This window comes from Arctopsyche grandis, chromosome 9 (genome assembly GCF_051622035.1).
Source record: "Arctopsyche grandis isolate Sample6627 chromosome 9, ASM5162203v2, whole genome shotgun sequence".
Lineage (NCBI taxonomy): Eukaryota > Metazoa > Arthropoda > Insecta > Trichoptera > Hydropsychidae > Arctopsyche > Arctopsyche grandis.
Window position 1 is genome coordinate 21,754,750 of NC_135363.1, and position 23,901 is coordinate 21,778,650.

Here is a 23,901-nt window from a genome sequence, read left to right on the forward strand (position 1 = left end):
CCAAACCCCTACGCAACAATACTAACGAGAACCCGAGTGCCGGATATTAAGTATTTACGATTTCCGCGGCAACGATTGTCGTTCGTGTGTGCGATCACAATATGCGAAAAAATTCGTTTACCGTTCGTAACGCTGTTAGTTTTTAAAATAGTAATTATTTAGTAGTTAGCAGGAGTGGTGCGTGACATCAAAAACAGGTGAGGCACGTTAAGGTCAAAATATTATTTGTACAAAATTTTATTTCCAAACAAATTCACTTAATACATTTTTAGTAACGTTTTATGCAGGGGCGTCGTTTGGTGGGGGGGGGGGGGGGATGGAGTGGGCAGCCGCCTCCCTTAAATTTGAACGGGGCTATCCACGTTGTTTAATGTATTATTATGAATTAAAATACTAAAATACTAAACCAACAAACCAAATCTCTTTATAGGTTTTTTTTTTTAATTATTTGACTATTAATTTTATTGATAAAAATATATAAACAAAAAAAAATATTAAAATAGTTAAAATTCATTTTTTTAGTATATAATTCAGCCCCCCCCCCCTCCTAGAAAGTCATTCCTTACTGGTCAAAAATTTTGCCACCCCCCCCCTTCAGGAAAAGCTAAAATGACACCCCTGATTTTATGCAAGAAAAATGTGTTCTAAAGCTTAGACTGCACTAGGTGACACTGCACTGTAGCGACGTAATGCGTCCAAAATATTTTTTGTATGAAATTGTATGGGATACAAAAGGTTTCTCATTAGCAGAAATTCTTTAACTTCTTCGAAAGTAATCAGTTATTCTTATTAAGAAACTCTCTAGTCATTTCATTTCTGTATGGAGATTGCCACATATTTCGTATTGGCGATTTTAATGGCAACTTGCGCAATCGCAATTTGCACAATAATTTTGCATAAATAATTTACCCTACTTTTCATATTTATGAATATGAATATTTTTCATAAATAATTTTGAATATTTCGTAAATTTCATAAATATTTCGCAATTTGCACAATAATTTTGCATAAATAATTTACCCTACTTTTCATATTTATGAATATGAATATTTTTCATAACTAAAAAAAAAAGAAATTGGCTCCAACAAATTCGATAGAAAAGTGACTGTGGAGTTATATAACGGATTATTATATTTAAAACATAGATAAAATAAAAATGACACATTAGTGGTTATTAAAATATTAAGATAAGTGGCTATTAAAATATTAAGATAAGTGTCTATTAAAATATTAAGTTAGATAAAAATATTATTATTACATTCAAGTCAATTGTTATACTGAATTTTATTTATTCGAAGCCACTAGTCAATATCACACGTATTTTTATTTCAATATAAATTTGCAGTGAAAATAATGGAAATTATTCTGTGGGTGGCTTGAAAGATTCGACATGTATGTAAATAGGTTCTACATTTTATTACAGATAAAAAATTCAATCTGCCAAACCAATAGCGGAAACGTTTTGTTTGGCAAATGAACCTGTTGATAAAACAAGCGTACATTTCTTTGAAAAACCTAAAGCGGAATAAAATAAACACCACATATTCATTTCCGTTTTTTTATTGTATAAAACATTCTTTGATTATAAAATAACACATTATTAAAAGTTTTACTGCATTGCATCACACCATCCATCATAAAATTGGAGAGCGAATTTTTTAATAGTGAAATTTTCAATTTTCAATTTTAAGTGAATGTTTTTTTCCTACTCGAATTAATTATTATTATATTACACCAATTAACAACATAAAAAAACCACAATATATAATATGTATCATAATTATAAACATTTCAAACATAATAAATTGTTTTTCATTTATATAAAATTTCAAAATATAGAACTTTCACTATTAAAAAATAAGCTTCCAATTGATTACACATTCCCTGAAAACTTCTAATATTTTTTCGCACATATGAAAAATATTATATCTATACAAAACTATAACATATTGTAAATAATATCTTAAAATCCAAGTATGGTTTAAGTCAGTTCTTGGACAAAATTCGTAATCTAAAATGGCAGTGGGCACCACGGCATATTTATAATATTAAATTACGCCCCAATCAAAAGTCCCAACATCCATAATAATTATGGTCCAAATACTTATAAGTCCATTACTCTCCTTTCATCTAAAAGACGTCACAAATACAATATCAGGTTGGGCGTATTATCGGAGGGACCACCGTCTTACATCTACTGACCACTAATTTCAAAAATCATTGGTCTCATCGAGTACATATATCGCACAACATATTATTATATAATATCTAGACTATTAATAATTGAATTTTCATCAATTTTATCATCATTTTTTAATGTACATTGCTCCACCATTTTCACCATTGCAAACATACTCTTGCAACTCAGTCTCAGTCGGCTTTAGCGGTTTTTCCAATTTGGCGGGAATCAGTCTTTTGCTAACTATAAATATTAAAATCATCGAAATAATGTCTAAAAACAGTGTTATCGAAAAAGTCCAAATAGTTCCTAGTTGACTGTAAATGTAGCCAACGAACACAGGACCCATAACTCTCGACAAACAACCACTACCCGTTAAAAAACCCATCCAAACACCCTGAAAAAAAAATTTGCATTAAAATTTATTGCAATTGAATGCATGTGAATACATATAAAGATACTTTCAATATTTACCTGTGGTCTTGGTCCCAATACTTTGGAAAATAAGGTTTGAATAAGGGTCACACCCAATGGATATCCGATAGAGGCGAAGAAATACGACAGCAAAAATTGAGTTATGGTTAATGCTGGAGTATATTCACACCAAGGTTGGCTTAGTGGACAACCCAGCAACTGTTCTCCCTCATTGGTCAAATTAGCAATCAATTCGTCAAAGGTAATGTCAGTCAAATTAAGTTGGAGGCTTAAGTTCCTCAAAGACTCTATAGTAAGATTATTAGGGATTGCAAGTTTCGGAGGATCTGGCCCCCATGGTAACAGCAATACGATAGCTACACTGGTCATCATAAATCCTCCCCACAGCAAGAGTTTCCTTTCTTTAAAGATATGAGTCAGTCTTCCGGTAAATAGGAATACAACAATGGCCACAAGAGCTCCGACACCCATGAGAATACCCATATAGAATAGTGAATCAGTTTTCGACCATGCAAATTGATCCATCGTTAAAGATGTTGCTAAAGTCTCGACCAGGACGAAATTGAAAACCAACACAAAAAATGCGTATATGAGAGTCCAACTGGCGACATAGTCAGGTTTTATTGCTTGCCATGTTTCTTTTTCTAAAAATATTTCAAAAATATTACTATCAAATATTTGAAACTAAAATTTGCATCATGGATGAAGCATACCATCAGTTTTTCCTTGTAATATCATAGCTTCCTTGACAGCTATCTTATGCTCCTTGAAGATGAACGGCATGAATAATATGAGATTCACCAAACCCAAAACACTGTTAAGCCAACCGGTAGCAGTAAACATGTTGAATCTAAGCCGTCCGCTTATTTCAACACCATCTTCTCCGAGAATTGTGAACGCAGCTTGTAATATTGGTCCAACAACGAAACCCAAAACTTGCGCTAGCGAGACTATTGAGATGGCCCATGTTCTTTCATTGACTCGAGTTGCAGCAGATATGTACGAACGAGCAGCGGCAATATTAGCTAAAATTATAATTTAAATTTAATTAACACAGAAAATCTAAACACAATAACAATTGATATGCATAAACGAGTTTTAGTGAACTTTGTACTGAATGTGCACATGATTCACATTTGACTTGCCACGTTAATAGACAATTACAATTTGAATCTGATTAAAAGCACTTTTAAAAATTCTCTTTATGTGCTCATTTCAAGTGATTATTATCAAATTTAACCGTCTTAAATTGTTGTATAATCAATATGATGTATCAAAATTACAAATTCATTCTACCTGAACTTACTCCAACTAAAAATCTACTAGCAAGCATCCAATACTTCTGATTGTTATCGAACACTTCTAAAGTAGCATAAGCGCCGCTGGAAATGACAAAAACAACCAAAGTAGTCCACATTGGCCATCTGATAGAACCGACCTTGTTCGCCCACCAACCTACAATGGGAGAAAACATAAGTTGTCCCAAAGGATTCGCCGCTACTATGATACCCATAAATTCTTTTCCGGCCGTGGGATCCAACTGAAATCATAATTTAAATTGAAAATGAATTATCACATCTAAATGTTAACAAAAGCAAGTCCGATAATATTTATAAACGAATAGTTCTTATTTATTTCATAATATAAGAGGCTTATCAATTTGTATTGTTGAATCACACATTGTACCTATACATACATACATATGTACACATATCAAAGGTAGTATTGTCCAGAATCTAGACAAAAATTCTAGATAAACTTTAAATTAGAATTTTACTATTTTGACCAGCTACATATGTATGTATGTATGCTAAAACTAATTCATGATCAATAGCATGATTAAAAATTCTAATTTTCTTCTCGTTTCAGTTGACTAACAATTGCACAATGCAGATTTAGATTTACAGATTAAATACGCTACGCTATCATGATTATACAATGAGAAAAAAAAAATACACAATGGACAATAGTTATGTATGTACTATACTAATGGCATGAACTTAAAAAATACAAATCCATTATATTTTTTGAAATTTTAAATTTGTACATAAGTAATTTAGAAAAAAACAAAATATTTATTATAATCACATCTCAACACAAATTAAATTAAATTCCAACAAGTACAGATTGCCCTAACTAGGAATATAAACTGCAAAACATATGTATATGAAAGGAAGAGAACTCGTAGGCGATTTTCAAGTGCTTGGTCATTTATTCGATTCAAGGCGAACTTCAATAACGTTAATTATAAATTATAATAAATTGTACTCGACACCACTGCATATTATAAAATTCTGATGCAATTAATTTGCAATTGAGATTTACATTTTATGTTTGCATATTGTATACATATCGTACAAACCTCAACACACGGTATTGAAAATATAAATTGGCGTCACTAGGGGTGGTGTCACCTGGTGTGGTAAAACAATTGTGTCTCCCCCTATCAACTTCCCCATGGAATCCTTTCATTTTAGACCTTTTTTTTGGTAAATTACATTCGTTGTTTTTAAGGAGCTCTAAACAAACGACCAATGAGAAAAAATGATAAACACGTGTTTTATATGTTTAAAACGTGTTTAGTCATCACTCATCACTAGAGGTAGGACCGGAAGCGCGCCGTCTATTGTTCCATTATTGTAAATGGTTTCTAAAAAAGGTTCGGCAAACCTTTAACAATGCATTTACAACATGTGAACAATGAACAGCGCGCTCTGGGTCCGCTCTTTACTCATCACACATTCATTTTCTGCAAGGATGGGAAAATTCCCAATTTACTTCCGGGAAAAACATTTTCGTGGATGAATTTTTCCATGTTTAATCCCTATTTTCTATTTTTTCCCGTTCTCTTTTATGCTATATATAGCTAGACGGATGTCGCGGTAGCTGTATAAATATAGAAAGCTGTATATATACAGAAATTGCAATGAGGCGTGTAGCCACTCGAGGACCGTAATACAACGAATATGTCGAATTAGGGTTTTTCAATTTGAACAATTTGGTGTAACCCGGTGAGGACCGCACCCCCCGCACCCCCCGCACGCACCTAGCGACGCTACTGATACATGTAAATAATTAAAAAAATATGTATTTTAAAAAATTGCAAGGGGAAAAGAGGTCTAGTTGTAATAAAATGACAGTCTATGTAGAACTCAAACAAACAGCAAACAAACGATAAAGCCTTATCAGTCACACCAGTGTGACAGACCAAATATACGACACGTTTAAATGGGAATTTTAAATTGCCGTTATTATTATCATATTTATTCTATAGGCATATACATTTCGTACATACATATTGTGTATATCTAGCAATGATTAAAGTTTGTTTCAACCGAAACGTTTTAAATAAATATGTATGTTCTATTCTACAGTTTTCGTTGATTGTGATTAAACACCGATAAGAAAACAATTCGAAATGCGATATCTAAATGATAACTGAATAAAAAAGCTTCAAGGCTTGATGAATGAGAAGTGATATTTTTTAAAATTTTATTGTTACAATTTCTTAATTTTATATAATTGAACTTGAATTATTATTATAAGAAACAGAGGGCTGACAATAATTTCTCAAAAAAAAAAAAACCACCACTCGTTATACCGGTATTGAAATAAAAATATATGTACCTCTATATATATGTACATATGAGCCGTTATATTTAAAGTTGCGGAACTCCAATTTTAAGTTCCAAAAACATTATTTCAGTTTGACTTAATTCACAAATTGTTATCACAGTTTCTCATTGGATACGTCAATTGCAATCGCGCATACGACAATAGTTGTTCCGAAAATCGCGAATCGCGAATCTAATCTATAATTTGGAAAGAGACTTTGTATGTATGTATGTATCCTTGGTCGTCGTCGTCGTCCGTAGATCGGTGACGTCATCGAACACGTGATTCGATTTTTTTTTTTTTTCGATCCATGGGCGCCGATTTGTTTTTTTCGATTCAATGGATTCACCCCCGCGGGGGCGCAAGGCGAGTAGTTTAATGGGGCCCCGCCAGGGGCGCCACAAGGGGCGCAGCCCCGTGGGGCCCAGCCTCATGGGGCGCAGCCCCATGGGGCTCAAAAGGGGGTGCCACAAGGGGCGCAGCCCCGTGAAGCCCCGAAGGGGGCGCGGGGGGCCCAGCCTCATGGGGCGCGGCCCCATGGGGCTCAAAAGGGGGCGCCACAAGGGGCGCAGCCCCGTGGGGCCCCGAAGGGGGCCCGGGGGGCCCAGCCTCATGGGGCGCAGCCCCATGAGGCTCAAAAGGGGGCGCCACAAGGGGCGCAGCCCCGTGGGGCCCCGAAGGGGGCCCGGGGGGCCCAGCCTCATGGGGCGCAAGCCCTAATAGGCATTAACTAAGGGGGGCGAAGCCCTAGACGGCAATTAATCATGGGGGCGCGGAGGGGCGAAGCCCTAAAAGGCAACTGATCATGGGGGCGAAGCCTTAGACGGCATTTAATCATGGGGGCGCGGAGGGGCGAAGCCCTAAAAGGCATTAACTAAGGGGGGCGAAGCCCTAAACGGCAATTAATCTTGGGGGCGCGGGGGGCGAAGCCCTAAAAGGCAACTGATCATGGGGGCGAAGCCTTAGACGGCATTTAATCATGGGGGCGCGGAGGGGCGAAGCCCTAAAAGGCATTAACTAAGGGGGGCGAAGCCCTAAACGGCAATTAATCTTGGGGGCGCGGGGGGCGAAGCCCTAAAAGGCATTAACTAAGGGGGGCGAAGCCCTAGACGGCATTTAATCATGGGGGCGCGGAGGGGCGAAGCCCTAAAAGGCATTAACTAAGGGGGACGAAGCCCTAAACGGCAATTAATCTTTGGGGCGCGGGGGGCGAAGCCCTAAAAGGCATTAACTTAGGGGGGCGAAGCCCTAGACGGCTTTTAATCATGGGGGCGCGGAGGGGCGAAGCCCTAAAAGGCATTAACTAAGGGGGGCGAAGCCCTAAACGGCAATTAATCTTGGGGGCGCGGGGGGCGAAGCCCTAAAAGGCATTAACTAAGGGGGGCGAAGCCCTAGACGGCATTTAATCATGGGGGTGCGGAGGGGCGAAGCCCTAAAAGGCATTAACTAAGGGGGGCGAAGCCCTAAACGGCAATTGCTCATGGGGCGTGGAGGGGCGAAGCCCTAGAAGGCAAAGGCTCAGGGGGGCGCCGAGGGCGAAGCCCTAGAAGGCAAAAAAAAATTTTGATTTTTTTTTTTGATTTTTTAAAATTTTTTTTTTTAATTTTTTTTTTATTTTTTTTTTTTGATTTTTTTTTTATTTTTTTTTATTTTTTTTTTTAATTTTTAAATTTTTTTTTATTTTTATTTTTTTTTTAATTAAATTAGCTTAGTCATGTTTAAGCGGTTTATATTATAAACACTGAGCGAAGCCGGGTAATACAGCTAGTACAAAATATCGGACACTCAAGTTCTCGCTAGTTCGATAGTTCGCGTGCGCAACTCTCGGTTGATAGAATTTTCGGGTGTAGTTCCGTGATCGAGATTTTAGTGACTTGCGCGAGATCGCTTTGTGCGGAATAATCGCCGAACCGTCCAGAATCTCGGAAAGGTAGAATAAACTTATTACAAGCCAACAGCATTTGTAAATATTGGAAAACGCAAAAAAATAAATTTAATGTTTTGCGAGATATGAAGGAAAGTGGATTTACTCCAATTTCAAATATAACGGCGCATATGTAGACTTTATTATGCTTATATGTTTCTGAAAAGTTGAAAAAGTTAGCACGAAATGAGGCATATCAAAAATTTTATCTCAAAACCAGTTTGTCTGTGGACCATTAGCTAAATTTAATGTATTCAACAGAATTTATCAATCGTTTGCACTCTTCACGTGCAACTACACCCAAATTCGGTTTGCGGAACATCCACTATCACGGTGTAGAGCCAAGGACATGATGTTCCGTACTATTCAGTGTGCTTTCACCCTTACTGTCGAACTATTGTAAATTGTTGCACATTGAAGGGTGGCATAAGTTAAGGTTACCAAACGTCAGCTTTGTGAGGATTTTTGGACGTTTTGATAAAGCTTTTGTATTTTAGTATTTAGCTTGTGGCCCACCAGCTTCAAATCTTGATTTTTATTGATCGAAGAGTTTTGTTATGAGCTTCCGCGATTCCTACTAGTGAGAAAATCTTAGTTGACCGATAGGAATCGCGTATTTTTTCTTTAATGTAAACAGTCGTGAAACAGAATATGGATATATGTATGAACATCTTATAAAAAATATATAGAAACATGAATGACCCCGAGTTATCATTCGAATGAGCACAAAAGTCCCAACAAAAAATACACGCGGGTTCAATGGCCTTTTGATTTTTATAGGAAGGCTAAAATTGAACTGTTGGTATAAAAATAAAGTATATATATAATTGGGTGAACGGATAATTGCGCAAATTGCAATCGCGCGCACGACAATCGTTGCCACAAAATTGCGAATAATTTTAGTTATTCTGGCACTCGAATTCTCGTTATTACAATATTTCGCGTGGGTAGCTTTCGATTGATGAAGTTTTTGGGTGCCAGATGTTCCGTGATCGAGATTTTAGTGACGTGCGCGAGATCGATTTTTGCGGAATAATCACCGAAACATAAAAAAAATATAGAATGTAGAAACATTCATAAATGATCCCGACGTATCATTCGAATGAGTACAAAAGGTCCCAATAAAAAATGCAAGTGGGTTCATTGGCCTCTAGATTTTTTTCTTTGAAAGCTAAAATGAACTGTTGGTATAAAAATAAAGTATACATACATATATGTAATTGGGGTTTACCTCACGGGTAGACCCCAATTACATATACATATACTATTATGCGCGCGCACATTAATACCACATACAGTATTCATCGCGCGCACATTAATACGGGAGGAAAAGCCTGTTCCTCTTGTTCCTGTTGTATCCTGCTCGCGCAAATTAAGTGAGTATGTACCGTTTACCATGCACCCTTTTTTTTATCTTTCGACTTAAGATCTTTCGATTTTCAATCTTTGCCTTCCGATATTTGCGTTTTCGGAGACCGATGTAATTGATAGCTGCGATAGACTAGATTTTCTTTCCAAAAGTGAAACTTTTTGCAAATTTTTGGTTTTTATAAAAATATTTTGTTTTAGTCTAAAAACTTACTTAACACGTTCAACCCGGCGTGTACCACCGGTGGCCACGCGGATAGTGCTATAGCAGACTATAATTTTACGGTTCCACTTCATTGAGCACCCCAACACTAAAATTCCTATAAAGCTCTAAAGATTTAGGGACAACTCATTATATAAAGTGATTTAATGCTGTCACGCATAATTGGGTGCCGATACGCGTGACAGTGTATCGCCACACGGGCAAATGTATGAAATCATGCGCCGGGCTGAATGTTTTAATTTGATATTAACCTTATTGGGTGTCTTATTTTCTAATCACCAGAATAAGATTAGTCCTACATAAACACAACATTATAATGTTAGTCCTACATAAACAAATTTTCACGAAATCCTATTAAAATCTTACGAGATAAGTGTAGAATCCAAAATAATATTTGTATTTACCTTGTCTAGAAAGGGCCATACTCCAGTGAGGACGATGCTGAAGCCGAGCGACATCATGAAAATGGTGAAATAGATGACTCTGATGCTCATCCACCTCTCCTTCGTCTCTTGCGGTGATTCCAACTCGTCATCATCTTCTGTCGACGATTTGATGATGTTAACAAATTTTTGTTTGAAGCTCGCCATTTGATTTGCTTTCGGTGTGGCTTCGTTTTAAGCCAACATCATTCAGCAACAAGTCAAGATGCCGCTGTCGCCTCGCATGTTGAATTTATTTTTATATATTCGAGTTTGACTGAAAAACAAATTTTTGGATAACGAGATGAGAATAGACGGGGCATTACGAGAGATATACAATTTTATTCTGAATACATCGAACCGGATTAGAAAGTTACGACAAATTACAACACATTACACGATCCGCTCCAAGGACGGCATCTTATCTCGATGATATAATATAAATATTATAATACACAATCGCACAAATTTTTCGCAACGATAAAAATAACACGAAAATGTTCGACTAGTTGTGATCGACACTATGAATGAACACGTACATCGCAGATGTACATATATAATGATCGTATTCCGGCAACAAAACAATCAGTATTATATGTATATATGTACAATATAAATTTGCCAATGAAGACTCATTTCTAATTGAGAAAGAATATTGCAGATAAAATATTAGCTCTTATAATACACAATTTATATAACATTATTGTATGTTTCATTGTGATTTATGTAAGCAGCTCTATGTACATATATATTATTGCCAATGTTTAAACACTACACATTTAATACAATGTTTCAATCACAGATAAAATTAATGTGACCATAAATATGGACTAATGATTATTCAGGCAACAACTGCGAACACATTTGAAATTATTCAATTGGTTGTTAATTTTACCTCAACAACGCAGGTCGCAACGCGAAAACATTTGAAATTATTGCGTTGCAATGCCACTCATTCCCGTTTTTCCCGTTTCCGTTCCTGTTTTTGGGCGATTTTTTTTTACAGTAAGCTTTTCGGACATGTATATAACAAATCCTGAAAGTTCCATCGTAATCGGTTGAGTGGTTTAGGAGCCTATACGAGACAGACAGACAAACAGACGAAGATACATTCATTTCTATATATAGGTACATATATAGAAGATGTATGTATATAGTTGCTCAGCTGACCACTTGGTACTGACCTTTTTTTTGTCAACCTATCTATAGCAAATAGCCCAATCAAAAACAAGTTAAGCGATTAGGTATTTTGTTATATCTACAGATAATAGCGCTATTCTGTGTGTCTGTGTAAGATAACGCTCACCGTACTATAATAGTCATTTAGATTCGAAATATGTACGTCACAGTTAAAACACTGCCAGCAAAACGTATTAATATAATACGAACATAATAACAAATCAACAAAAAACTTCTATATACATATACCGTTTGCGATCAATGTTTCCTCTAGAAGTAGTATAAGTCTGTATTAGTCTCTGAGCATTTAGCACCATCTATTGAAAATTTATTTATTTATTAATTTTTCTATTGGTGTTTTATATTATTTATATGTAGGAAGGTAGGTATGTTTACCTTTTTTTCATATTAAACAATTAAATATAAACATTAAATTAAATATATTTAAAAGGTATTTGAAAAAAATTCGACCGCGTGCGGATTTTTATTATTATTATTTAATATCTTGATATGCCAACACCTATGCGATGATATTTCATCGGGCACAACACCAGTAGTATATAGAGGCGTTATATCATTTATGAAAATTTTCTAGAAACTTGAAGGACGTATTAATAGGAATTCAGTTTGAATTTGAAAGTTGACAAGGTTGACGCTGACTGTGAAACAGTGAATACTTTCAGTTTCGGTTGCTCTTTTTCACAACGTCAAAGAATTTGTTCGAAAATGCCGCTTTCCATTACGTATTTGTTCGAATTATTTTACCAAACACTAATATAATGGATACTCCATATCTTGCTTTCGAACGAATAATTTTTAAAACTAAGCGCTATAATTTTTCAGGAAAGAACGCCGTGAAAATTATAAGCGTATTTTCCCTAAAATGAGTTGTGGAAAATGTTGTCATGGCGATATTTTTACAAAAAAAAAAGCAAAACTATGAAATATTAAGGAATTTGATCATTTTCATTTCGACTCCACTGGAAGCATCCCTATTTATAAAATTGATTAAAAACAAAAATGTCTGTATGTGTTTAAAGATGCAGACTCAAATAAGATATAGTGTGAAAAAGATAAAGCTATAGGCGTTTAAACAATTGAAATCTGACAATACGAGTGGGGGGCGGAATGTCAAAAAAACAAGGCCATGAGTTGTCATCGTCTCCAAAATTTTTGGATTCTTAAACGTGTTTATTACGATTATTTTTCACCATCGAATAGCGGAAGCGCTTTTAAATTTCTATCGGTAGCCAAACCGCGCAAAATAGCAATGTTTCAAATCGATCGGAAAAATGTAGGAATATTGCTTGACCGATTAGCAAAGTGAAACTAATAATAAAATAAAAAAATAGCCTAGTAAAGTAAAAAAAAGGTTGCATGCAAATGCAAGCTAAGAAATAGGCTTTAAGGAAAAAAATTTCATTTTTTTATAATATACTACATATATGCAAATTTATTTTTGTTAAAAAAATCCAGCTTCCGCATATTTTTCGTATACATTCTGGTAATGAGCGAAGAAAATCGATAAAATATTTGCATCAAAGAATATTTTCCATATATATTTTCCAAAAAAAGGGAAGCTGAAGTTTTGTAGTTATAATATAACCGAAAATTACAACAAAAACATTAAAAGAAGAGTGAGCATTCAACACGTGAAGTCTGGAAAGCATTAAATTAACCCAATAAATATGTACATAACGAGAATGTGTCACCGGTAATTTCAGCCACAAATTTAAGCATTCCTGCAAATTGTCACTTGCCACAACAATTTCACGCAATATAACGAGAAATTCAGCAAGTCGATAAAACGAGCACTTTAACCCTTCGAACTGTAATCACACGAAGTGAGTCATTCTGAAACAAATCCCATTCCTTTGTGCAGCACACACGAAGGCCAAACGGAACAATGAAAGCATAAGCACGGTTTCAGCATCGAATGCAACATAGTCGTTGCACTATTAATAAATTGTGCATAATTTGTATTATGCATCTCAAAGTTGTTTGTTGACGTGAATTTGTGTTCATTGTCAACATACAACAGTGTTTGCGTCGTCATCGAAATTGGCTCGCGGCCCACTTTTAAACGGAAAGGTGGCGCGCAACACTGTTTGGGGAACACGAACTGTTTGGCAACTGACCAGTCAGATCTACGATATATGAATGGAGGACCGATCCAGCTCGCAGTCAACCCTCAACTAATGTGGAATTTCTTTGTTTTGATGCATCAGCTGTATTGTAGGCTGGCTCGTTGACTTTTGGAATGGCGGGGGATAGCAAACCTTTTTTAAGCAATGCTGAAATACTTGTAAAATCACGGAAGTGTCAAAAATGTGGGTTTGGTGCAAACGATCGAAAAGCGCCAGACAGATTAACTGGATGGCTGCTTTAAACGCAATTCTCGACTTCACGAATGATAGATTGCACATCAGATGACGAGTAACCTTTCGATGTGCACAGATGCAATTATTAAAATGGTAATTATTAAAATTGAGTTGGATCTTTCTGGCGAGTTTTTAATAATTTAATAAGGCAAAATTCGGAACTAAATTATCAGAAGCACAGAACGTATACAGGGTAGGCATGTCGGGACTTCGGGTAGATTTCGCTTAGTGTAAGTGCGCACGTATAAATGTGCGCGCGCAGAATACGGGAGGAAAAGCCTGTTCCTCTTGTTCCTGTTGTACCCTGCTCGCGCAAATTAAGTGAGTATGTACCGTTTACCATGCACCCTTTTTTTTTTTTGATCTTTCGATTTTCGATCTTTGCCTTCCGATATTTGTGTTTTCTGTAATTTAACATTCTGGCTCGTCACGTAGACCCCATCTCAAGTCATTTCCCTTTTTATAGTTGTCCAATTTCGTCTAAATCCGTATTAGCTTACTACTTTTTCTAACAAAAAATAACTATAGTACAAAATTGCTCACTTGGATTTTGTAAATCAAAAAATTGTACCAGTGTTGTTTGCCATTCTGAATAAGATACTTTTTACAAGTAATAGACAACAGTATTCTAATACAGTTTTAAAAATCAAGTTTGCAAAACTTAGGTCAATGTCAAACTATGATGGCCATTGAACCAAAAGTTGGTCAATTTGTATTGTAAAAAAGCAGCCATAAAAATTTTAAAATATCTTTTACATTTTTGAATAAAAATATCTTCAGATATGGGATCGCCGTTCAATTGTTTTTTATACCGCATAACTTTTACTAACGGCCATCAAGCGAAACAAACAAACAATAGCTATCCTTGTCTAACGCACGCTTCTCATAGCGTTATCGCTCTTTTACCCAATTTACTCAATCGACTCTGGTTTCTCTCGCTTTTCAAAACCCGTCCTGTATGACAATTACTCATTGCATGAACACTTGCGCGCACCTCATACTTGTTGATATAAATACATGCGAAACACACGCAATTATATTACTTTTCAGTTTTTATCGAATATGTAATACAAAACCTCAATATTATACAATAAACATTAATTTTAATTGCATTGACATTGAAATAATCGCAATAATATATTTGTTATGAACAAAATTTTCAAATTCACTTTTAATTAATTAATGCATAGTTATCTCGAATGGATTACACAAATACCTTTATGAAACTTTCCTTCATAAGTATTTTATTATCGCAATTATTTTATCAACACTTCTCATAATCAATTTTCATATAGGGTTTAGTGAATTCAATGAGAGCAATTTTAAAAATAAAAAGAAAATATTAGCATATGCTTAAAATCATGATAGATAAAATCTATTCGTAAAGATTTTTCATGTAAATAAAAATAAACATGATACTCTTTTATAACAAATACATATCTATCTACATATTTTCTATAAAGATAAATACAATATAATTTTTAAAAATGAGCTAAGAATTACATTCAACTCAACTCGCTTTATATTCACTTTTTTTTCAAAATTGCAACCATTTTATTACCGAGTAAAAATGAAATAAAGTTGTTTTAAAATTTATATTTTAATATATGTAAACACTGATTATTATAAAATAGTACTGGATTCTTAGTTTATTTATCTAGTACATACATTCAGTTACAGTAAAATTGTTTAGTTCAATTTTCAATATCTCAGTCTAAATTAAATGTTCGATTTACTGCACATTTTCTTCAACAGGTCAGCATTATTATGATGACTTCGACTAAAAATGGCCCGAGATGGAATAATTACCGTAGATAGGCACTGATTAATTAAGTATAACCTATCATTAATCAAACTTTGATAGAAAAATAATATTACTAACCAAAGTTGGCATAGTTTGATATTATGAATTGCTAGTATTATATCATTGCTACTCGCTTTCAATAACTCTATAAAATATATAAAATATTACACAAATATTATGTTATAGAATGAGTAGCCATGGACACTGATAATATACAATAAATACCCTTTGTTTATCAGAATTAAATACCTGTCTGTTAAATTTATGTGTATTAAATGTTTTATATGTATTTTAAATAAATACATATATGACAAAAAAAAAGGATTTGTAAAAAATTTATGTAAACAAATCACATTTTATATGAATTAGGTTAACCCGCTGAAGTCAAACTATTTTTAATAATATTTTAATGATAAACACAATAGTAAAATATTTATTAGGACACAATATACATACATATATGGATGCTAAACATTGATTTTTCCTTAATTATATGTATATATTATATTAATCAGGAATAATGGGTAGTTATAATGACAATTTATTGTATGTAGTATCGGAAATTTTTACAAAGTTTATACTAGTTTCACTTTGCTATTGTTATTTAACACACGCTTTATTATAAGTACATCATAAAGCAAATAAAATGAATTTAATCCAAGTACATATTTTGTCATTAATACTGACAATCACTAAAATATTAAAATGCAAAATCTAAGACATTCCATCTAAAAAATTCATAAATAAATATGCACAACATCTGCTATTAATAGAGCAAGTTCAGACAGACTTAGGCAACGAACACACGAACAACGTTCACTAAAAACAGACTTAAAATCTTTGTTGAAAGTTATTCTGCTGATTGTTGTTCTGCTGTTGCGAAGAATTGTACATCATTTGTTGCTGCTGGTGTTGCTGTTGCTGCTGATGCTGGTGAAAGTCCTGTTGCTGTTGCTGTTGTTGCTGCTGCTGCTGTTGTTGCTGTTGCGATGATTGACCACTCGTCTGTCCACTGCCAACTCTGGACCTCTTCGCAGAGCTTCCGCCGGAATGATGATCGTGTTGTGAACTTGCCTGTTGTTGTGCCTGAACATTAATTTCTTTCAATTTTCAAATATTTACACACCATGCATTATTATAAATGAAAAATAAAAATTATATATATTAATTTAAAACACACGTTTTGCTGTTGCTGTTGCTGCTGCTGCTGTTGCTGTTGCTGTTGCTGCTGCTGCTGCTGTTGCTGTTGTTGTTGATTCTGTCTCGCTTTAGACTCCGACTTGTCTTCTTGATCATCGTCAGTTAAAAACTCTCGTTTGGGGTACGGAATTGGACAACCAGCAAACACATCCTTATACAAAATAAAATGGTGATAGTATTTTTTAAAAGCTAATACAAATTATGAATATTATCAAAACAATAATTTACTTGAGTCGGTAAAGGATCTTCACTAAAATATGCGTCATGCATAGCTTGTTCGGAAGTTATACGACGAGCAGGATCCATCAATAGCAATCTTTGTAATAGATGGAAAGCTCGACTATCTGGTTTTATTTTATGCCTATCCATATATTTACTCAAAGAACAACTTTGATAACTGAAATATAAACACATTTGAAATACGTATAATAGATAAAACTTAATAATTAATAAAACATTAAAAAATATTCTACAAACTTTGATCTTTTGAAATCTTTCATCAATGTAGGATGTTCTGGCATCTTTCTTATGTCTTCCCAGTCTTTATCTAAAGGAAATCCCATTACGTTAAATATTCTATCTAGTTGGTCGTGATGATACGGATTACTAGTTTTGATATCCTCTTGTCGACAATGGAATATCGGTTCAGAAGTTAGAAGCTCAGCAAATATACACCCAATAGCCCATATATCTAAAGGAAAATCATTGAAATTTAAATACAAAATTTAAATGGAATAAATTACATAATATCATATTAAATACCTATAGCTTTTGTATAATGTCTAGCACCAAGAAGTAACTCTGGTGCTCTGTACCAAAATGTTACCACAACAGGATCTAAATCAGCTAATGGTTTTAGAGGAGCATTGAATAACCGAGCAAACCCCATATCTGCAATCTTCACTCGTCCCCTCTCTACACCTTCGCCCATCACCAAAATATTAGCAGGTTTCTGAAGAAAATGACATTCAAATTAAAACCATATAGAATGTAGAAAAAAAATTTTGTACAAAAATTACCAAATCTCTATGCAGCACCCAATTCGAGTGCAAATAATGTATTCCGTCCAATATTTGATACAGTAAGCTTTTCACCATTCCTTTGGGAACCATCACAGGTTTCTTATTAGCTTTTGCAGCTCTGTGAAATTTGATTATGTGCCACAAATCATGTTCCGCATAGTCGAAGAGCAACCAAACCTTCCGATCATTGTGGGATAGAAATACTCTGATTAGATTGATCACATTGGGGTGTTTCAATTCACGCAATAACTGAAATACATACGAAAATTTCGATATATTTTTATTGTATAAATAAAAATTAATGTTGATTGTCATCTAATTTACAATAATTGTATTTTATATACAAAACTCTCATATATTTATATATAGAATAGGTGTACTAACAGCGATTTCTCGGCAGGCCGACATGGATAATCCTGTACCCTCGATCTGCTTGAGGGCATAATCTTTTTGCTCTCTATCTTTACGTCTAGCTTTATATACGTGTCCATACGTCCCTCGCCCCACTTTGCACCCCTCAAACTCGAACAGTTCCTCCACCTTGCATCGCTCGCTCTGGGTCCTCATTTTGAATTCGTAGTCCATCATGACACCGCGGTGTTGATCAATGATTGCTTTTTACTTTAAAACTCGAGCTGAATCGAGATCGACGTGAGACACGTCGAGCTCAATACAAACGCTGGGGATGCCGCTACAGCACTAAACGTCAAAACACGCTTGTGGACGACAAACGTACGTTATGGGCCAAAACCAAAAGGAAAGACATGTGTTTCGTTGGGTTCGATGATTACTGGTCACAAATTACTCGTCACAAAGTCACTAAAATCTCTATAACGGAACATCTGGCAGCCGAAAAGTCCATCATACTAACGATAACTATCATAGTAACAAGAACTTGAGTGCCAAAGATTGTGTATTCGCGATTTTCATGGCAAAAATTGTCTTTGCGACCACCCCAATGTGACGAATACCGTTTCGTTGCAATGATTAAAATTATTCATAAATATATCTGTTCAAAACCCCAATCAATCACTGTTGAAACAAGGGTGGGGGTGGGATTTTTAAATATCCTGGAGGTATTAAGAAATTAAAATTGTAAGGTGTGTATACAGTATTAAGGTAAACGGACTACTAGTCATATGTGAACCAGCCACAGGACAACTGGTCGCTCTAGATCGGTCAAACGAGATCACCCGTCACACTAAAACTGGTCACACCCTAAAACTGGCCACGAGAAAACTGGTCACACCTGAAAATCGGTCATGAAAAAACTGGTCACAACTGAAAATTGGTCACGAAAAAACTAGTCTCGTCGTCGTCATCGTCATCGAAACCTTCGAGAATATTCCGCAACAACAAAATACATCGAGCGGAACACCATCAAGCATTCCAGAAAATACTACGCCTCGACAACAGTGCATTCCTTTCTTACGCATCAACAAACCACCACCATCGGTCAGGCGATTCCAGAAACACTATAAAAGGAGGTACAACCCAAACAACGCCAGTCGACCCACAACAGCAAGCGTCGACACACAGCACCAGACCAGTCGACCCACAGCAGCAAGCGTCGACACACAACAGCAGACCAGTCAACATCCAGCTCCTGACCAGCCACCACTTCACTACGCGGACTTGGAAGAACAACCAGCCAGCAACACACTGCCGTATCCAGAGACTTGCTGAACATAGCCGAACAACGAGCCAGCAACACACTGCCGTATCCAGAGACTTGCTGAACATAGCCGAATGCCGAGCCAGCGACACTCTACCATATCCAGCGACTTGCCGAACATAGCTGAATGCCGAGCCAGCGACACTACCATATCCAGAGACCTTCCGAACATGATCATTCAACAGTGCTGTCAACACACATGTACCCCGCCTACATTGGTACTACCCCGACGTGATCTACGCAACCTTCTGATCATCCAACAGCGCTGTCAACACACATCGCTACCCCGCCTACAAGGTTGTGACCAGTTTTCTCGTGACCAGTTTTTGTGTGACGGGTGATCACGTGTGACCGATCTAGAGCGACCGGTTGTCCTGTGACCTGTTCACATTTGACTAGTAATCACCGAACCCAGTATTAATGCAAGCTATGTATATTCCATTCACAACGTCTTCTTATCTTAATTTCTAATTCATGACTCGCTAAAAAAAATAATATTTTATAAATATGGGCCTTAAAAACATGGACGTCATTTCAGCTTTTCCCAGGTGGGGTGGGGGGGGGGGTTGACTATTTTGTGTTTGTACTCTAATACCATTTTTTTAAGAAGCTTTTGATAGACATGTTTAAACTTGTTACAGTTTCTTTTGACTTTTGGTTACGAATAATCGATTTAATAATAATTTTTATTTTAGACGATAGGGAGAATAGTGCAATCCCTATCATCAATATAAACAATATATGGATAATATAAATGGTCATTCGTCACACAGGAAAATTGCAATATTTGGGCAGTTTTCTGTACGGCAATATTTCTGTGCGACAGGAGACCGCACTAGCAATTTTCGTAGCGGTGGTTATCCTGGTGGTGATTCACATTTGGAATGTAATCACCGAACCAATCAAATAACGTCCCCGCATAAAAAATGTTTTTTATTTTTTTTTTTGTAACAATAATCCCCAAATAAATAACTTTTTTATAGTTGAATGTAACCATGTGTACTAGTCTTACAAGTATAATTTTGGTTTTTTGATATTGGTCTGGTTAGTTGGAGATGTAATCAGCATAGTTTAGGACTACAAAATCAACAATTATTAATTGATGAAATGGTCGAGTACATTATTACTTGATAAATTGGGTTAAAACCAATTTAATATCTACTAGTATTAGTTTTGTGTATATATATTTGGATCAAAAGTTTATAACTACTACATATGTATATTCTATGTATCTACTAATCAAACCAAATCAAATATTTGTTTTTTTTTCCAGAAAAATACTTTCACTATATGCAATATAAATAAAATAAGTACATTTCATTATATTCTTTCACTTAAAATGTACACGGTATTGTGTAATGGTCGGATTTCGCGGTGCTTACTCACCGGTGTAATTTGACGGCTTGGCGCCAAACGTCAACTGTCAAACTCGATCGGCTTAGACTCGTCGCTGTAGTTAATCAAATAACACATTGATCAAAATGAGTCTATGGGTAGACAAACATCGACCTCGAGAGCTAGCCAAGCTGGACTATCATCTTCCACAAGCTGATCATCTAAAGCAGCTTATCAAACTTGGTGACTTCCCACACCTTCTGTTCTACGGCCCCAGTGGATCTGGTAAGAAAACAAGAATCATGTGCTTGTTGAGAGAATTATACGGACCCGGAGTCGAAAGGTTACGACAGGAACACATGAGCTTTACCACACCTTCCAACAAAAAACTTGATATAGTCACCATCAGCTCCAATTACCACATTGAAGTAAATCCTTCGGACGTGGGTATTTACGACAGAGTTGTCATAATGGATCTTATCAAGAATGTTGCTCAAACACACCAGCTGGACTCCCAAGGCCAACGAGACTTCAAAGTCGTCATCCTCAACGAGGTGGATGAACTTACTAAAGACGCTCAACACGCTTTGAGGCGTACGATGGAAAAATATGTGTCAACGTGCAGACTTATCCTTTGTGCTAATTCTACTTCCAGAGTAATTCCTGCCATACGCTCTCGTTGCCTGAGCATAAGAATACCTGCCCCTAGCCAAGATGATATAGTCAACATTTTACAGAGCACTTGTAAAAAAGAAGGGTTGGCTATACCAACCGAATTAGCTGTTAGAATTGCTCAGTCTTCATCTAGAAATTTACGAAGGGCTCTCCTTATGTGTGAAGCATGCAAAGTTCAACAGTATCCCTTCACTCCAAATCAACCAATATCAGAACCGGAGTGGCAAGTTTTCATCAGAGATATGGCAAAAGCTATCCTGCTCGAACAAACCCCTAAGAATCTCGGTGAAATCAGGACGCAGTTGTATGAATTGCTGGCACACGGAATACCAGCAGACATCATTTTCAAAGGACTATTGGATGAGTTGGTCAAAAATTGTGATATGCAGATTAAAAGTGAAGTTGTCAGTCTGGCTGCCTTGTATGAACATCGCATGCGTATGGGTTCAAAGTTGATTTTCCACTTGGAGGCATTTGTAGCTAAATTTATGTCTATATATAAAAAGTTCATGGAAGAAAGTATGGCCGATATGATGTAAATGCTTTTTTTATTTAATATAACATTCTAGTAATTTATAACAAATTATGCTTTAGGATTTTTCATGTGTTGTGCAAATAATGCCAAGCCATTTTCATCTTGTTTGTGTAGCTTTCGATATTCTACAGCAGTGTCGCTAAATAAGGAACGTCTGTAAAATAAAAGCGTATTTTGTTATTTTTTATTTCAATTTGACAATATTGTGTTGTATGTAATGTGTAAAAATAAATATTTCTTAGTTGAATTCAAACATATAATAATTTTTAATTTAAATAATATCCATATAATATATATATCTATATAACACATGTATCTATATATTGTACATAAACACCGTCTTTCTCCGAAAATAAGACCGTCTTATGTTAATTTTTCACTCGAAAACTGCACTAGGGTTTATTTTCGAGTGTATCTTCTTATCTTTAGGTACATATATACACTGATTTCTCATCAAATCCTTTAATATTATGGTATGGCTTATTTTCAGGGAAAGACGGTATATCCAAAGACAGTGTGTATATTTGTCGAGATAAATCGATTGGTGGGAGGCACAGGACATATGTTTTTAAATCTATTCAAATTAGATGTATACATGACGGTTAGATAAGAGAGTGCGTCGTAAGTTACAGAACATAACCAATATTTTTTAAAGTATGCAAGAGCGGAAAATAAAAACAAATAACCTATAGACGAAAGCAATAACCCCACACACAAAAAAGCTTCCAAAAACGATAGGATATCTATAAATAGCAGCCTTAGAGTGCCTTTGATCCATGGTGCACGATTCGATTTATACACTTGACGTTTGAGCTGTCAGTATAATATTAGCTCCAACTTACGGTCTATATAATACAAAATACGACCATATACATACATATAATAAATCGGGCAAATGGATTATTTCACGGTAAACGGATTACTAAAATCTCGATCACGGAAGATCTGGCACTCGAGTTCTCCTTAGTACAATATTTCACGTTTGTGGTTTTCGATTGATGGAGTTTTTGGGTGCCAGATGTTCCGTTACCGATATTTTAGTGGCGTGCGCGAGATCGTTTTTTGCGAAATAATCACCGAACCTTATTTCATGCACACAATTGTTGCCACGAAAATCGTGAATACCGAATATCTGGCATTCGAATTCTCGTTAGTATGATAGTAGCGTATGTGGAATTTTCGGGTGCTAGATGTTCCGTGTTCGAGATTTTAGGGACGTATGCGAGATCGCTTTGTGCGGAGTAATCACCGAACCAATAATAAATCGTGATATTGATGTGATTTAATTTAAATGTAAATGTCATAACTAGTAATGGAAGAATATTTTGTTAGAAACTGGTTTCATCTACTCGTACTATTTTTGCTAATAAGTCGTTCGATTTTTACATTTAAAGTAAAGGTAAAAAAAAGCTGCTGGGAGATATTTCATCCATTTTTATTAATAGGAGAGACTTGATTTATTAACTAACTGAATTAAGAAGTGTATTCACGACGATGGGGGTAGTAACAGCTTGGTTTTATTTCAGCACGCTCTACGACTACTAATCTTTTGTCTTTCTCGAATTTTCTTACGAAGTATCTGGATGCAGCATTCGATAAAGTTGATCATTTAATAATTATTCAAAAATTAGCCAATTTTGGTCTATCAAATAATCTCACCGATTTTTTAAATTCTTATTTAAGTAATCATCGTCAGTTTGTTTATTTTGATAGCCATTACTCTAATGAGTACCTCACATCTGGTGTGCCTTAAGGCTCTAATCTGGGACGACTGCAAATTTTAATTTTTATAAATGATATCGGCACGGTAATTTCAGATTCAATTTTTTTAATACATAAATGCTGATGATTTTTTTAATACATATATGCATGAAGTGTTCATGAAAATTAGAAATAATTCTGACTGTGAGGTACTTCAGAGTAATTTGA

The 23,901-nt window shown here is 35.4% G+C and overlaps 3 protein-coding genes and 1 long non-coding RNA gene across 9 annotated transcripts; 1 reads left to right on the forward strand and 3 right to left on the reverse strand.

The window, feature by feature from the left end:
* Positions 1-1,546: 1,546 nt before the first annotated feature.
* Cln7 (CLN7/MFS domain-containing 8) lies at positions 1,547-13,607 on the reverse strand. 3 transcript variants are annotated; one of them, XM_077437427.1, is made up of 7 exons: positions 13,484-13,607; positions 11,595-11,662; positions 10,149-10,443; positions 3,911-4,154; positions 3,328-3,639; positions 2,654-3,258; positions 1,547-2,576 (listed from the first exon to the last, which is right to left on the reverse strand). In XM_077437427.1, exons 3-7 carry the CDS (start codon positions 10,332-10,334, stop codon positions 2,307-2,309), a joined length of 1,617 nt encoding a protein of 538 aa, XP_077293553.1. In that variant the 5' UTR covers positions 10,335-10,443; positions 11,595-11,662; positions 13,484-13,607; the 3' UTR covers positions 1,547-2,306. The 3 variants fall into 3 exon arrangements, with proteins under 3 accessions (XP_077293553.1, XP_077293555.1, XP_077293554.1); XM_077437429.1 differs by having other exon boundaries at positions 11,589-11,662; positions 13,484-13,542; XM_077437428.1 differs by lacking the exon at positions 11,595-11,662.
* Positions 13,608-15,314: 1,707 nt separating this feature from the next.
* Cdk8 (cyclin-dependent kinase 8) lies at positions 15,315-18,480 on the reverse strand. 4 transcript variants are annotated; one of them, XM_077437553.1, is made up of 7 exons: positions 18,137-18,480; positions 17,750-18,001; positions 17,493-17,682; positions 17,208-17,421; positions 16,959-17,127; positions 16,711-16,881; positions 15,315-16,616 (listed from the first exon to the last, which is right to left on the reverse strand). In XM_077437553.1, exons 1-7 carry the CDS (start codon positions 18,338-18,340, stop codon positions 16,362-16,364), a joined length of 1,455 nt encoding a protein of 484 aa, XP_077293679.1. In that variant the 5' UTR covers positions 18,341-18,480; the 3' UTR covers positions 15,315-16,361. The 4 variants fall into 4 exon arrangements, with proteins under 4 accessions (XP_077293679.1, XP_077293681.1, XP_077293680.1 ...); XM_077437555.1 differs by having other exon boundaries at positions 15,315-16,630; positions 18,137-18,453; XM_077437554.1 differs by having other exon boundaries at positions 15,321-16,604; positions 18,137-18,453.
* Positions 18,481-20,374: 1,894 nt separating this feature from the next.
* LOC143917384 (uncharacterized) lies at positions 20,375-22,804 on the reverse strand. Its single transcript, XR_013261055.1, has 2 exons — positions 22,659-22,804; positions 20,375-22,126 (listed from the first exon to the last, which is right to left on the reverse strand). It is a non-coding gene; the product is annotated as an uncharacterized LOC143917384 (long non-coding RNA).
* Positions 20,909-21,976, forward strand: RfC38 (replication factor C subunit RfC38). The gene has a single exon (XM_077438877.1). It carries the CDS (start codon positions 20,909-20,911, stop codon positions 21,974-21,976), a length of 1,068 nt encoding a protein of 355 aa, XP_077295003.1.
* Positions 22,805-23,901: the final 1,097 nt, after the last annotated feature.